Source organism: Cavia porcellus, unplaced genomic scaffold (assembly GCF_034190915.1).
Source record: "Cavia porcellus strain 051 isolate PalLab524CR breed Dunkin Hartley unplaced genomic scaffold, mCavPor4.1 scaffold_15, whole genome shotgun sequence".
NCBI lineage: Eukaryota > Metazoa > Chordata > Mammalia > Rodentia > Caviidae > Cavia > Cavia porcellus.
The window spans coordinates 25,326,350-25,342,384 of NW_026947498.1; the positions used below are offsets into that span (position 1 = coordinate 25,326,350).

Consider the following 16,035-nt stretch of genomic DNA (forward strand, 5'->3'; position numbering starts at 1 on the left):
AAAAATCACTTTGTCCTGATACTTAAATACAGCCAGTAGTGTTATTTTTTTTAAAAAAAAATATCATTACCCCTCTTCAGTTTTTGATTATTAATTTGTTACTTTGTCAATAAGACATTGTTCTTTATTATATTTCAGCTTTCTTTTAATAAAGATGCTAAAAAAATCACATTAAACAAAATCAACTTACAGAATAATATAACTCACCATGAAATTGAAACTTACACTATTGTCCTTACTATTAAAGAGCGGCCAAAGAAAGGTCTGAGTTGTAATGTCTTATTTAGCAACAGCTATACAAATGTATAAAATTGAGTAGCTAACAAACAGCTAGGATTCAGGTATGAGATTGTTGATCATTTTGTTAATAACTATAATGTACTTTCTGGTTGAATATTGTTTGTGTATGTGTTGTGCTTTAGGTAAATCATGCATAAGTGAAGTAAATTAACACGGTTATTGTCTAAAATGATCAGTGCTATTTAATGAGCCCAGTTCATATTTACACAGGTATGACATCAAAGATGATTACACACTGAGAATTAAAAAGGCTATGAGTACAGATGAAGGTACCTACATGTGTGTTGCTGAGAATCGGGTGGGGAAAGTGGAAGCCTCCGCTACCCTCACTGTCCGAGGTAAGAGACCTAACATATCAAATATAATTGAACTGAACCAGGAGACTAATAGTTCAAGTTGATAAGTTAGTTCACATTCCAGATAACACTATGTTCTGTTAAATACTTAACTTTTGTGAATTTCTGTCATTAATTGAAATAAAATTACTGTACTTCCAAATTTAGGATCCAAGTGATGATCACTGAAGATACTAACTCTAAGTAAAGAGTAACTTACGTGGAAGAAATAGTTTGTACTGCTTAAAAATAAATTTTTAAAAGAAAAGGAAATATGTAAACTGATCTTTTAAATTCCCATTGCTTTCAACTGCATACTGCTTGTAAATGATATGGGCTCCAGAGATACTCAGATGTTTTCTGTTCATCAGTTTATCACTTTATCCTTGTAATTTGGCATTCAAAAATCAATCTGAAAAAAGTAAGCATGAAAATAAGGTGGAAATAGATAACAGAGAAGTTCCTGTATACTGATAACCTGATTTAGAGAGTGATTCATAAAGTTCACTGGCCTTAAAAATTGAAATATTGCTATTCTTGTAATGACTTTCACTTTCAGGGTGCTGTGCACTTTCTGAGTCTTACAAGAACGTTCATTTATAGACTCAAAAGAATCGTTTGTAAGCGAAAGAAAGCATTGCTTAATCCTACAGAGCACTAGAATAAGTAACTGTCTTCCTGGTGGAACATGTTGATCACAGGAAGTAAATTACGTAGTTCACAGAACCAAGTTGTATCCTGAAGACAGCAAACGTTTACCCTTTCCAAAGAGACGTTTCTGTGGTATTGTTTACACTTACAGGACTTTAAGCAGCGATAGACAACCTCATCTCCATTCCGTCCTTCAGCCGACAGTGCCTCCCCATCTCATCTTTGGTGATAAGGAAGTTAGCAGCACGCATTCTTCACACCATCCCTTACATCTGGCCCTGTTTGGTCATAACTTGGATCCTTGGGCAGCTTTGCTCTGATAAACTTTTATAAGATTAGGAGAAGAATTTGGAGAAATATAGAATTGGAAGAAATGTATTAGGGATTTTTTTTTAAAAAGTGCTCCTCCATTTAGTAAGAGAAAAAAATGACTTCTAATGACCTACAATGCAGGCTTCAAATCATGCAGAACTCATTTTCTCCCACATACCTGGGAAACACTGTTTCTGTATTTCTCAATTGTTTCACTCCTGATCTATCTAAGCAATATTTTTTCCTCTAGACAGTGTAGCCTGAACATCAATACCAGAAAAATATAAACAAAATAGACTACGTAATTGTTTAAAAACATTTTCATTCCTCATTAGATATCAGATCATTAAAGACTATAATAATATATGAATTGAATGTATACACTGATTTTATCTGTTCAAAATCTAATAACTCCTGTGAAGCAATGAACACTCTTTAGCTTACGTATTCTGTTTTTCTGTTAAAGTAACCCTTTGCTGAACAATTTACCTGACCAAACGATCCCAAATTGTGTGTGTGTGTGTGTGTGTGTGTGTGTGTGTGTGTATTTCTGAAGTGAATGGAAAAAAATACAGTAAACAACCCAGTAAGAAATGTTTCATTCAAAAAATATTTGCTGACCAAACGAAAGAAGAAAAAATATGAGGAGACGTTTGTTTGTGAAGCAGCAGGAATTCTTTTATCCTTGAATTGTTGGATCAGTGAGACTTGAAGTGGTTTGCTTGCTTTCAGATCTTTTCCAATTGTTGTTATGAATTGTTGAAAGTTTCACATTTCACATTTCATTTAACAACCATGCTCCTCATACTTGAATGTTTGAAACTAACATATAAAACCAACTTTAAAATAATAAAAATTAATTTAAAAATATTTTTTTAAAAATTCAGCAAATCTTAAATAACTTTTAGAAAATTAACAAATCTTCAATGGTTTTTTCCCTAATCTATAGCCTTTAAGTGGATTAGTGTTCATTATGTATGGTATCAATTTTATCACTTGTCTATAATCGAAACTTCAAAACTAAGGTTAAAGAAAATGAACGTGCATATTGCAATGTAATGTAGAATAAAATATTTAAAACATTTTTTACTATTGGTAAATAAATCAATTGGAATTTCTCATGTTAAGAGGGTAAGAAGGGAAAATTATATCTACTTTTTCTGTATTATTTTGTGCACATATTAAAATGTTATGAGGTTTTTGGAATCGTTTTAATAAAACAGTGTCAACTGACCAAAAAGCAGTATACATTGTCATCTATTTAATGTAGGAACACAGTTTAATTTGCTGATTTGAAAACACCCACTTGCTGTGTTTTTTTTCCACAATGAAATGTTGCTGTGTAAATTTTTTTTTTATGTTTCTACTAAAATTGTATCATGATGTTCACATTAGCTAATGGAGGAAATTTCTAAAATAGAGAAATAGTAAGTGGTTTTCCATTTGAAAATACTATAAAATAGATCTTAAAATTAAGGTTACCACCCAACAGTTTCTCTCTTTGCTGACTGATAAACAAATGAGAGAAAAGCACAGTTAGTCAATAAGAAGCCAAGCATGTATTTCCTAATGGAATAATTTACCAACAGAAATTTTTAAATTGCTTAATATGGCTTAAATAATACAAACTGCCTATCTGTAAAAACAATTTTCACCGCTTTTTAATTATTTCATTGCTTTTGCATAAATAAAGATATTCCTGAAGAAAGTTTCTCATAAGAAAGTAAAGTCTTAAAGTTTTATTCTAAAGTGAAGCAATTTATTTATTTCAACATGGTTTCTCACCAGAGGTTCTTTTTTTTTGTCCTTAATATCATAAACTCAAAGCATCTTTTTTATGCCTTAAGGTAATGCTTGAAATCCAACATTATATAGCTACTAAAATAGTACCAATTGCAAAGTGAGAGGCAGGAGATATTGATTAGAATAAGGCATGACTTTTTGATGTTAATCTGTTATCTTGTTCTTTGTAATTAGGGTCATTTTACACTGAGCTAAATATTGTCTTATTTTGAAATAGGATCTTGCTAAGTTGCCCAGGTGGGATCCAAATTGTGATCCAACTCTCCAGGTTTTCATTAATAGTGGGGTAATTATTTTTATTTTGGTTTAAACCATTATGCAAAAAAATATGAACCTGGTACCAAAAAAAAAAAAAAAAATGAAACCCTGGGCAATGTACCTCCTTTTTTATCTTGCTAAGAAACTCACTGTGTATGATAGGACATAATAGGATTTCCCTAATCTAGAATTTTTACACTGCTACTACAATTGCCTTGCCTTATTGTTTTTTTTTTCTATTTTCTTGTGAATAATACTACTGTAAAAAAAAAAAAAAGCACAACTTTCAGATAGAGGCAACCATATCATTATTTTTGGAAATTATACAAAGTTTACGTTGTGATGTGTGAGTTGAATGAATGAATAAGAACATATTTGCAATTTTGTGTCTATCTCACTACGCCCAAAATCATCATCAATAGAAAAATAACCATACATTGTTCTACGGACATATTATGATACACTAAGCCTATATGCCTATGTCCTTGGTGAGTGAAAGACTGCCCTGTTTATATTTTAAATGCAAAGCTTTATAAATGTTCAAATAATCTTAACTGTATTTCTTCTTTATTTGGCTATTGAGGGTGCATACTGTATAATATCGTTTTTTATAAAATACTGTGTTAAAAATAAATTGACGTTCTTTTGAGAGAGTATTTTTATTCATCAATATTTCTTATAATTCCTGTGCATTAATAACAAGAGCAGGCTATTACTACTGATTTTAGTGATTAGACTTTATGATATAATAAAAATAATAATTTTAGGAACACTAGTTTTAAAGTCATTCTCAATGTGTGCAAGACTCAACTTGTCAGTCATTGGGACAGGACCTTGCTAAAGACCTGTCCTGGCACCTCCAAAAAGAAGAAAAAAATGTTTAACAGTAGTTAGGGAGTGCCAAGCTGAAATCTCTAAGGATGTTCCAACCTATTTGTTACATTTTCGTCCACCCTGTCCATGGACGAAAACTGATGTGATCTTAACTTATTCCTGACTGAAAACAGCATCAGGGGCTTTTCTGTAGTGCTTGTAATGGTTCTGACTAACCATGCTTAAAATCCAATTGCTATTTAAATCAGAAAGTGAGACCTTCTTTTAGTGACATGACATTTACCAGTCTGTGACCGGAATAGTTTATATGCAGCAGGTCTTATCTGTGGGGTAGCCCAAGACTATTTATTTCCAGATCTTTGAAATGATACCTGTAGTAACAGATACTTGTAAGACTTGACCTAAAATATCTCTCATATTCTTTATAGTCAGTCTTAAACTTCAAAATAATTATTTTCTTAGAACTGTATTTATAAATTTAAGTTTTATCAAACTCAGAACATTCTATTCATGGTTGAATTATGAGACTACAAATCATTCTATTGTCCATACTTAAATGTAGCATTACACATCATGCATTCTGATAATTTTCTTTTCTTTCTTTTTTTAATTCCTTTTTTTATGTTCTCACCACACCATTGTAATGTCTACAGCTCGCCCTGTTGGTAAGTAGCCATCCTTCTATCCATTTAGCATGGTTTTGTATAATGTTTCATAATTCATGCATATTAACACTTAAAGGAACTAAATGCATTTATTCACCTATGTTATTATTTGAGGAGCTGTTTGCTATAAAAGTTGCTTCTCAGTCTGTCATCCCTTTGATAAACCATTTTTGTAGTGATTTCTCCACATAGCAATCAGTAAGTACCCATTTTTCATGTAAAAGAATAGAAAAATTATTGATTTTATGAACTGCTAATTCTCTTAAGAAAAAAGTATTGTCTTTTCCATTGTATTATACTATCGTAAGTATTAGTTATGACTGTTATTAGTTAAAGTTAAGTTTTAAGCTAAAATTAAGAAGCTTGATTAATTACTTTTATTTTAAAGTGTCCAAACTCCCAACTCTTCAGAAGTATTTTTTCTGCTATATCTACTACTTATTATTGGCATGTCCATCTGAAAAAAATAAATACAATGCTTCAAGTTATTATAAATAGGTTTCTTTTCCTTAGCATGGAAGGTAGAGGAAAGTTTGTCCTTTGGCATGAAAATTTAGTGATTGCTTTTTTAATGTATCTCATTGATAGTTTGGCTTTGCAAAATTAAATAGCTTGCATACAGAAATTTAAATGATGTGTTTGTAAACATTGGAATAATGAAATGTTTTCAAGTTTATTGATGACAAACTTTCTGAGGCATGTTCAAAGTTTTATTTAACCCACCCAATTTTATTAAATCTTGGTAACTGTGGTATAAGTAAATGAAAAAATGAATGCATAAATGGGTAGCTGAATGAATGAATGAATCAGCACATTGCTTCTTTAATAAATCAAAAATTATATTAATAACGTATTCAGTTTTCAAAGATTATAAATTGTCCATCAGGCTTCAAAGGCTTTTTTGATGTACTGGCTTGACATTGATTGCATTTAACCAATATAGGTTGAAATACTCATAGACATTATTATTATACTTGCATGTTTTTCTATCACTAGCAAATATAGTAAACAAAATTTTGGTTTCCAAACTTGAAATTCTAACATGGTTTTTTTTAGCAGTTTTTTTGTAATTACTATTTTAGTATCTTCAATCCTCATTTACTTCTTTTATGAAATGGAGAGAATGCTATTCGCTTAGAAAAGCTGTTACACAACTGGCTTAATTTTAAGACTGATTTTGTGAAAAGTGTTCTGTATACCATTCTTTTCTATTATATTTTAGTTTGTGTGACTTTTTGCATTTTGATGTTTAAAATATAATTATTGCTTAAGTTAATTGAAATACAAATTGCAAGCAAATTTTTGGGGCACAGTTGTTAAATCAATCATGCTTTTTAAAATCAAAGCTTAAAAATTGAGGAGTGTGTTATAATAACTTTTGATTATCATTTTCTTGCATGTGTACCAATTCCTATTAATGCTAACTTTATGTGTCTATGAGTTAAGAAGAAAATGGGACAGAATGAAATGACACAAGGAAAGACAGAGAAGTGATACCAGACTATCTGACCACTCTATTAGATTTCTGCTCTCAGCTCTTGGGAGCTAGATCTCAGCTCTGTGTCAAAAGAGAAGTATTTGGGTGGGGTGTAGCTCAGCGGCATAAGGGCCTGTCTGGTAAGTGCAAGGTCCTGAATTTGATTCTTGCTCCCAAACAAAGAAATGCTAAAGAGAAGTATTTTTATTATATATACTTACTTATATATTAAAATATAAATGGGGAGATTTATATATAAATTATATATAAGATGATAAATTATATATCATAAAATACTAATTAAGGCTAATTATAGCAATCTTACTCTTTTTGGCATTCTTAAAAACTACTCAATAAAAACTTCACAAGTTTATCAATAATTTAAATTACTAATCTTATATTTTTATAGTAAATGTTAAAAGAAGAATACATTAGTCAATATAAGGATGCATTGTGTACTTCAGACTTTAAGTTGTTTTTACATTGTCAAGAATAATTATGAGAAAAAAAATAATTCAAACAACCAAAACATTTGCACCTAAAATATTGATCCCTCTAAAGAAATCTTATGAAAACACACCATGACTGCTTCATGTATATAATGTTATAAGTTCTCAGAACATCATACATTAAACATTTCTGATCTATTTAAAACTATTAAGAAAAGAAAAAATACAGAGATTAAAGTGCTGTGATTTTTAAAGGTATTAAGATGTATCTGTCACCTGTAAGGCATTTCAAAAGTTTTGTCTAATTTTTATTCTTGTTTAAAATGATTTCTTGTATTCCCATTGGATTGGAAATAAAGAATAGCTGCTTGTCACATTGTACTTTATTCGTGGGAAGTCTGTCATTTCATAAATCTATCTCAGATGACTTATGACAATGTTCAGAAATATGAAGAACTATACTTTAAACCTGACAACTGTTATTAATATTGGAAATGAATGTTAGATATATTTTATTGGACTATGAAAGAAGAGACTATTTTAAAGTGAGACTATTTTAAAATGAGGAATCTAGCCTGGTGTTTCTTTGTATCAACCGCTTGCACCAATTTAATTCAGTAACTGTAGATATTTAAAACATTTAGTGTAAGGCCAAGAGATAAAAGACAAGTAATATAATGTATTAAATTTAGTTTTTAATTTCTGTATTAATTTGGTGAGGAAATTTGTATGAAGTACATCAAATTAAGAGAGTAGCAACTGCTGAAGCTTTTGAAAGAAAATTACAAATCCATGCGGATTCTGGAATACTTATAGATTCAGAGAACACTCACTACATCATATCAGTTGAAACTTCTGTGTGAAATGCCCCATTTAAACACCATACTATAAATCACAAATGAAAGTTTCACTCAATTGGAAGGCTTAGGAGCTACAGTTATGTTAAAGATATTGGAACTCGATGCATTTCACATCTGGATTTAAACACTGTTAAACAGCAGTTTTGAGATTCTGTGAAAATTTGATCCAGATAATTCTCAAATGAAGTCTATTACTGAAAGCAGTCAACTGCATACTTGCAAACAAAGGAAACTATATATTACATTTACTCATCTTTACTATCAGCAGCGTCTCAAAAAGCACTTTAAAGCATCTACTATATTTATTATTTACCAAAGAATCTTTGATAAACAGAAATCCACCAAACTTCCCTATGATTTTGACTTTTGTGTTTTTCCAAAGGCATTCTTTATATAAAAAGCCAAACTGCATCTTTGTGTGCAGTTAGCTATGTGCGTTGAAATATTCATTTGTTTATTTGGAAAACTCTTCTGATGAAGGAACTGACAAGAAAAAAATCTAAATATGGATAAATATCTTACTTCCTATAACCATCTGTCTTATTTTTCTATCGGAAGCTCTTCCCAAGCTTAAAAATAAAAAAGAACATCTATTTTGGAGATGGGCAACACATTTTTTTCCCTAGCAGCAACTCAAAACATGATGAGTAATTTGGAAAAGAACTGTCAAATCTACCAGCTGCCTTTCTCGTGAGGCTGAGCCCTGCTCTGTTTTGTATCCATGCGCCATATGCTAACTGCTGATCCTCTCAAATATAGAAATTAAAAATTGAGTGTATCAGGTGAAATTTGCTTGCAATATTATAAACAAAGTAACAGCATACAAATTTAAAGAATTTTCTATGTATTTCCAAATTCTGCAACACTAACACCTGTTTCCTTTGGATAGAAAAATATCAATTAATATGCTAGAATCTATAAACAAGTCTTGAAAATACATATTCTTGGCAAAATTCAACATTCTTATTAACAAAATTTTTTTAAAAAAAGAGATCTGTGGAACATATTTTTAATGGTTTTGCTGCTCAAACACAAAAATAAACATATCCTCAAGTTAGAAAGTTCTATTTTATGAGGTGAAGTAGTTTTTTTTATAACAATCTGTAAAACATTGTGTTCTTGAGGCTACAAGTTCAATAAAGACAGTGATTGAGAAATTGATCTCAGCATGTTAGAAATCAAACGTCACTTTAGAAACTATCATAAACATTCCCAGCACTTTCATCTCTCACTCCATCTCAAAATTTGGGAAATTTTATGTGTTGTGTACATTTTAAATGAATATTGAAAACATTCCAGTTTTTTATTTTTTTAAATCAGAAAGCATGTAGTTTTTATGTGTAGTATTTAAATGCAGTATCTCCAAAGATGCCCTGAGTGTATTTTGGAAGTAGACGTAGATTTTAATTCCTTGTGTTCTTTTTATGGACAAACTGCTGCCCCATGACATGAGTTGACCCCTCTTTCCTAAAAGCACTTAATGTTTCCTGCACCTGGCACTAATTAACGACATTACAGAGTCCCAATTAATTATTACTAAGCATCATGTCTTTTCATTGCTCCATATGGTTTGATTAAATGATAGACCCAAAATAATATATCCAGGCCTGGCTTGTGTATTCCTTCCAAAAGAGTTTCTTTCATGTGAAGTGTTTGAAATACCTTAAACTAACTGTAATTTTTAACGTGAAAAGCAAGTCCCAGTTATTTCTCTTTTTAAACTGGTTTTATCATTGTGTGTTTTGTAGTGTCTATTCATTGTCTTTTCAGGGAAAGCTAGGGATAAAATTATAGAATTATATATATATATATATATATATATTTTTTTTTTTCTTTTTCACATCTTGGTGAAAAGGATCTCTTGTTTTGGTACTGAATGATTTTATAGTGAGGTCTGAAACTTCCAGAATATTTTTCTATTTTTGCTAGAATGTCCTTTTACTATACTGGATGTATATCTATGTAGTTTGTTTCTTCCAGATATCTTTCTACTGGCTTATACTTTAGCTTTGATCATCTTGTACCTAATATTCTTGGACACGTCCAGACTCTTCAATCTATAGAAGCATATTAATTTACTTTGTTTCATGAATGATTTCTTCTGTTTTATCCTTGAATTTTTTTCATGTTTCAATTTTTGTTCTCTTCAAATACATTGATTATGATGGCTTACACTCTTCTACATTTCATGTTTGTCAATTTATATGTAATAATTTCATTTATCAATTTTTTCAATTTATCAATTTTACATTTTTTCATTTATCAATTTTACATTTTATGATTGTTAGGGCTATTTATTACTTTCCTTCTCAATTAAAAGTATGCATTTATTTTTACTATCCTTGACTCTAAAATTTTCTTTTGTCATTTCTTTACTAAGCTCTCAAGTAATTATTCTTTTATCTCCTTGTGTCTTTAAGTCCGTCTATCCTTTTTGAGTTTGTTTTTTAAAGCCTCCATTGCATACAAATTCATTTAAACTATGGGCAGATATGCTAATGTATGCTTTTGGTTTTTGGAGGCAAATGTTATTAGGTATTTTAATCCCTTTTGTTTATTATTTTTCTTTTATATCATTAGTTATAGAAGTAATTAAGTAATACACTGTTTAGGTTGCTCTTTTATTCTAATAATTTAAATTAAATATTAAAATACTTAAATCTCAGTAATTTTATTCTCTCTAAATAGGAATAAAACAAATATTAAATATTTTAAGTTATCTAGTATTTAAAGTGCTATCAGTATTACATATAATATGAATTATAATGTGAAAAATATAGCCAAAAAATGTACTACAATATAAGTATTTAGAGATTTCACTGGCTGTAGTCAGCATAAATCACCCTAACATTTGAGCCACACTTTTTTAAAAAGCCAAATTTTTATTTTTATAAATTGTAGCAATTTGTAGACAGAGGCACTGTACCTTGATATGCTGTAAAAGGTACTATATTTAGCATTACCCATAGATCTTACATGCATGACATTTGAATTACTACACTACTTATATAAACATATTAAAAGTTTCTCAAGGGACTAGTACATAATTATATTCATTAAAAATATATAAACCAGCAAATTAAATTAAATTAAATTATGAGTTAAAATGTTGTGAATGCCTTTTTAAATCTCTCTGACTAGTATTGCGTCCTAGATTGATGGATGATATTATTTTCCTCTTCCCTATAAAATTCAGTTCTTTGTTGAAAATATAAGGCTGAGCTAATCATTCTATGGCTTGTAGGTCTAGCATAACACACATGGTAGCAACATGCCCAGAGCTGGGACAATTCACTGACATACACATCTGGATGCGTAGGTAACACTTGCCCAGAAGATGTTAATGTAAACAGCTTTACATAGTGCTATAAAGAGATTAAGCAGCGTTAATGATAGCAGACCAATCACATATTCCCATTCTGCTAGTGGGAGATAAAATAAAACAAAAAGAAAGCACTAATGAGTTAGGATGGTGCCTTACTAAGCATGTAATTAATGTTATTAGGAAACATTGCAATGGCATATTAAAATTCTGTTAACTAAGCAATCCTTCAGCATCAGTACATTTGTTTCTTGGAGATTTTTTTTTTCTTTTTCTGTTTCTGATTGGCATCTTCATGCAATCTTTCTCTAAAAAATGAGATAATGGGAAGTGATCAGCCCTCGTGGTTTAGCTGGAGTGCTGACATGACAGTTCTGGCAAGCTGACAGGTTAAGTGAGTGAAAATGGATGTCTTGTATCACCATTTACTGGAAGAGCCGTTTTAAGACTAGTTTTCTTCTCGTTCTCAATGTTACAATCCCTTCTTCCTTATACATGAGAGATCTGGTTTTCCTAATTAAAGAATTAAGTATCTTGAATTTTTTTTTCACCACTCTTTAAACTATTCTTCTGCTGGTCAAAAATGAGACAATTACTTTAGTAATAATGTCCATATTGTCTTTCTAAATAATTAATTAGTTTTGAAGTTTAATGGCATTTCTCTCACAAGTTAACAGTTCCTAAAAGAAACCAAGTTTTATTAATTTATTATTAGTATTTTAATCAGGAAAGCAAATAGAAAAGCAAAGGTACAAGACAGAATAATAAGAACAAGTAAGATTTAAAAATTTAGAATTTGTTTAAAATGTTGACAGATTTTCCTGGAAAGTTTTACAATTTTCTGTACAATTCAAAAGCTCTATGAAATTTGTGCATTTAATTTACTGATGGCCTGTGCATGTCTGTACTTGATAATAAGTCTGCTTTAATCATCTGAAGCATAATAATGTTTAAAATTGTCTATTCACATTCCAACTTAGTTACTTATAAGATAAATATTACTTATATCACTGTGGAGAAATACTTAATATCCATGAAAGACTGAAGATTCTGTAAATAAAAATCAATTTCAAGAAAAAAAATTGTGTTTTACTAATGTAAGTCCTCACAAGCAAACTAAAGAGAGAGAGAGAGAGAGAGAGAGAGAGAGAGAGAGAGAGAGAGAGAGAGACAGAGAGACCAGGCTGCAATAGTAACAAAGAAGGCAGGTAAAGTGAAGTGGTCCAGTTGCTGCAGTCTGGAGAACTCATACCTCTAATACAATGTATGTGTTCCTCCCTCTGTGAGGAACCACCTCTCATTCTGGACTGTTTACCCTCTCCATCTCCACAGAGCAAATTGCCTACTGATACACTGCTTGGTTGCTTTCATAGTTGCTATAGATGTCAATTTAGAAGACCACTTCTATCACTTTAAATTTATGCAAGATAATAACAACTTCAGTGACTACTTTGTTGTCCAACTTCAAGTCATTAACAGTGATTTGGGGGGTTGTGTCAGACATCATACAAGCCCTCTAAAGTTTATCTTCCCACAATCAATAAATCCCTTAAGAATGATCCAAAAATGCAAAGATTCGTAACTGCAAAACAGCAAACATCTCTTTACTCATACAAGGACTGAATGCAGTTTGTATGTGTATGTGAGACCTCCATTTGGAATACTGTGAGACATGAAATCTAAGCAGGACGGAATCTGAGGACTGATTCGTGGTAGTCAGTCTTTTCTCTGGCAATTTGCTGCATTTCTTCATATTCATGAAAGTAGTTAACTCTCTAATACTTTTCTTTTTTCATTTTGAAATTGAAGTAGATAGGAAAGAAACTATAGATACAGCTGAAAGCAAAGGTACAGATACATATAATTTAATGTGGAGTAAACATTTTTAGTATTAGCTACAACTTAGTCACTGAGAAAGAAAGTATATCACTTACTCGGGAGGGATATTGCTGTGGATTAGATAAGAGAAACAGATGAAAGATAGATAAATTAGTCATTTATCCTTTATATACCTTGGAAATAGTGACAAATGAAGAAAATGTGATTAAGTAGACCTTAAAAATGATTATTTTAAGTTCAATGCCACTGTTTTGAATTTTTCATTACATTGCTTTATCTGTGATGCTTTATTTGTTAATATTCTCCAATTGAAATATTTTATAACATTATGTGTGCATTTTGAGTGCTATAGAAATTACTTTGTGATCAGGTCAAAAATTGAAAACTAGAATAAGTTGAGAAAACTATCTTATATCAATTAAAAACCAACTTGTTTCTATTTATCAGTTAAAAATACCTGAAATATGGCATATTGTAACAAAATGACTTCTCACTAATTTCTGTTACTGGGACAAACCTATTACTGATAAGTCTTTTGAGGAACTTCTATCTGATTACTACAAAATGTCTGTATTTTTCTATGTAGCTTTTTCATTTAGGATTGTGGTTATTCACATTTAGTATTTTGGGTCATAAATTTCCAGTTTGATATAGGAGTATCTCTAAAGAAACCATGGCAGTATTGGTTGGGAGATGCTTCCCCCAACCCCAAGTAACATCCTGCCTTTGATTTCCTTCAATCCAACTTACTACTAATGTTGAGATGGGGATGGGGAATGAATGTAAGTTCCTTAGATCATTCAGAAGTATTTCAGGTTTCAGATCATTCATTTAAAATTCATTGTTTTGGACTTTCCTTGGTCAAATAAGGACAACATTCAAATGGAAAATGATAGACATCACTGCATAGTAGTAACAGCTTACAACTGAACTGAGGCAGCATGTCACATAGACGAGGGAGGGCTCCAGAAACCAGGCAAGGCAACAAAGCAAGTACAAGGTCATAGTATGTTCAGGTTAACAGCTGTCAACAAGGTGGGTCAAAGGATAACAGATATCAAGATGAGTTAACCATGAGAACAAGTAAATACATATGCAAGACATTGGGAGACTGGGCCATCAAAATTCTGGAGCTCCTTAGGGGACAAGTGAATGAATGATAAAATGTTGGACCAGCTAATAGCAGGCAAAATGCTACACAAAGGAGAAGAGTATGGAATCAGTTTAATGATATGCGTTGTAGGTTTTTACTGCCACGTAATTAAAAGTGTTGTAGGATTTCTTAATCCAATGACTTGGAGAAATAATACTTGAAAAGATTGTATATTTAGGTAGTGTAACAAGAATCCGACTCAGTTTTATTTTACTTTAATAATAAGTGTGGCCTAAAACTCTTATTGTTATGTTCAGAACTAGACCCGACAAATTCTCAATCAGATAATGATTTGAAGTCAAATGAATTAAATTAGTGGGTCAGTGTTTAATAGGGCCAATTACATCACTGAGATGAACCAAAAGTCAAACCTAGCCTCTGGTCTAATACTTTAACCTTAAATAACTGCATACCCTTCATAAGATTCAGTTTACTAGTCTTTATATCATAATAATAGATCAGAAATAAGACAAAATTTTAAAGGAAATAATGCTTATGGGTAGTTTAATGTAGTCTTGGGATTTAATAAAGCCTCAATAATTATTGTATTAAGCATTCTACGAGTAAGCAAATCTTTAACTCAAATGATGGAGAGATTGCTTTTTAAATGCGCTTACATAATATATTAACATGTATTAAATATTACATCAAATAGCAGAAGAAATTTGTTTTCTATTTTAGTTTGTCACAAAGTTCAAAATAATAACATGTATTAAACAATACATTAAATGGCAAAAGAAATTTGTTTTCTATTTTAGTTTGTCACAAAGTTCAAAATGTTCATTAATACAGAAGCAAAAAAGTTTATTCATTCGGGCATGAAATCAAACCCAAAGAGAGAGCAGCTGAGTATGTCTGTAACCACCCTGTATCACATATTAATGTCCCTAACTGCTGTTTGACTATCTCCATGTTAATGCCTGCCACAGAAAGTCATATTTTCCTGTAGAAACAACTTGAACATGATGTGATTAACCTTAAGGTCCCCCTCCCCTCATCTCAAAGCCCACCTCATGCATGGCCTGTGCTTCCTACGTGCTCACCCATCTAATTTCCATATCGCCCACTCACTCTCTTCAGCAGGCATTAGCATAACAGAGCTGTAGCGTGACTTTGATTGAAGCCAGCTCTGGCTGAATTCAGTATCAAAGCATAATTTAGCAGAAATCAAATCTAATTTACTGTGCATTGTATTTAAATTCTCAAAACACTGTTTCAAGTGAACTGTCCCAGGCCTCTAATCTTAATTGACCTTTTTATATTCAGGTCTTATTTCTCTGGAAAGCACACAACATACTTTTCTTATGGAGCTATTGTTTCTTAACTTGGAAGTGTTGATTAAACACTGAATTGTGCCTCTGTGTTTGCTTCATCTCATTTCTTCTCATTGCTGAAGCAATAAGGTATAATCACTTGCCAGATTAAGCAAGTATGTTATTACGTCGTAGTTACAAGAAATTTGTCTAATGTTTTCAGGTTTTAGAGCAGGCATAAATGCATATTTTATAGTCCTGTGTCTTACAAACTTATGGCAAAATTGCCGATTCTGTAACTAGCATATTCTTCTGCAGTTTATAACTCAATCACTTTAATTCACATTGGACTTAAATGCATGTTTTGAATTATCATCTTGAGGACCTAATTGTGTTTTTTTATATTTAATGACAGCTATTGTAGAAAATCAATTTTATGTATTGCACACTTCATGCTATTGTGCCGTGTTGATGGAATGCCACCTCCGTCTCCTCCCTCCCATTGGTGCCATCAGCCAAGTGCT

The 16,035-nt window shown here is 31.2% G+C and overlaps 1 protein-coding gene across 11 annotated transcripts in view; it reads left to right on the plus strand.

Annotated features, from left to right (window-relative positions):
- Positions 1 to 16,035, plus strand: part of Robo2 (roundabout guidance receptor 2) — a 1,616,745-nt gene that overhangs the window by 1,497,174 nt on the left and 103,536 nt on the right. For 7 of the 11 annotated variants that reach the window (XM_063224740.1, XM_063224738.1, XM_063224737.1 and 4 more), the window contains 2 exons: positions 511 to 638; positions 5,147 to 5,158. In XM_063224740.1, the coding sequence (XP_063080810.1) occupies positions 511 to 638; positions 5,147 to 5,158 (140 nt within the window). The remainder of the gene's footprint in view (positions 1 to 510; positions 639 to 5,146; positions 5,159 to 16,035) is intronic. The other 4 variants (XM_063224739.1, XM_063224745.1, XM_063224743.1 and 1 more) reach the window with 1 other exon arrangement.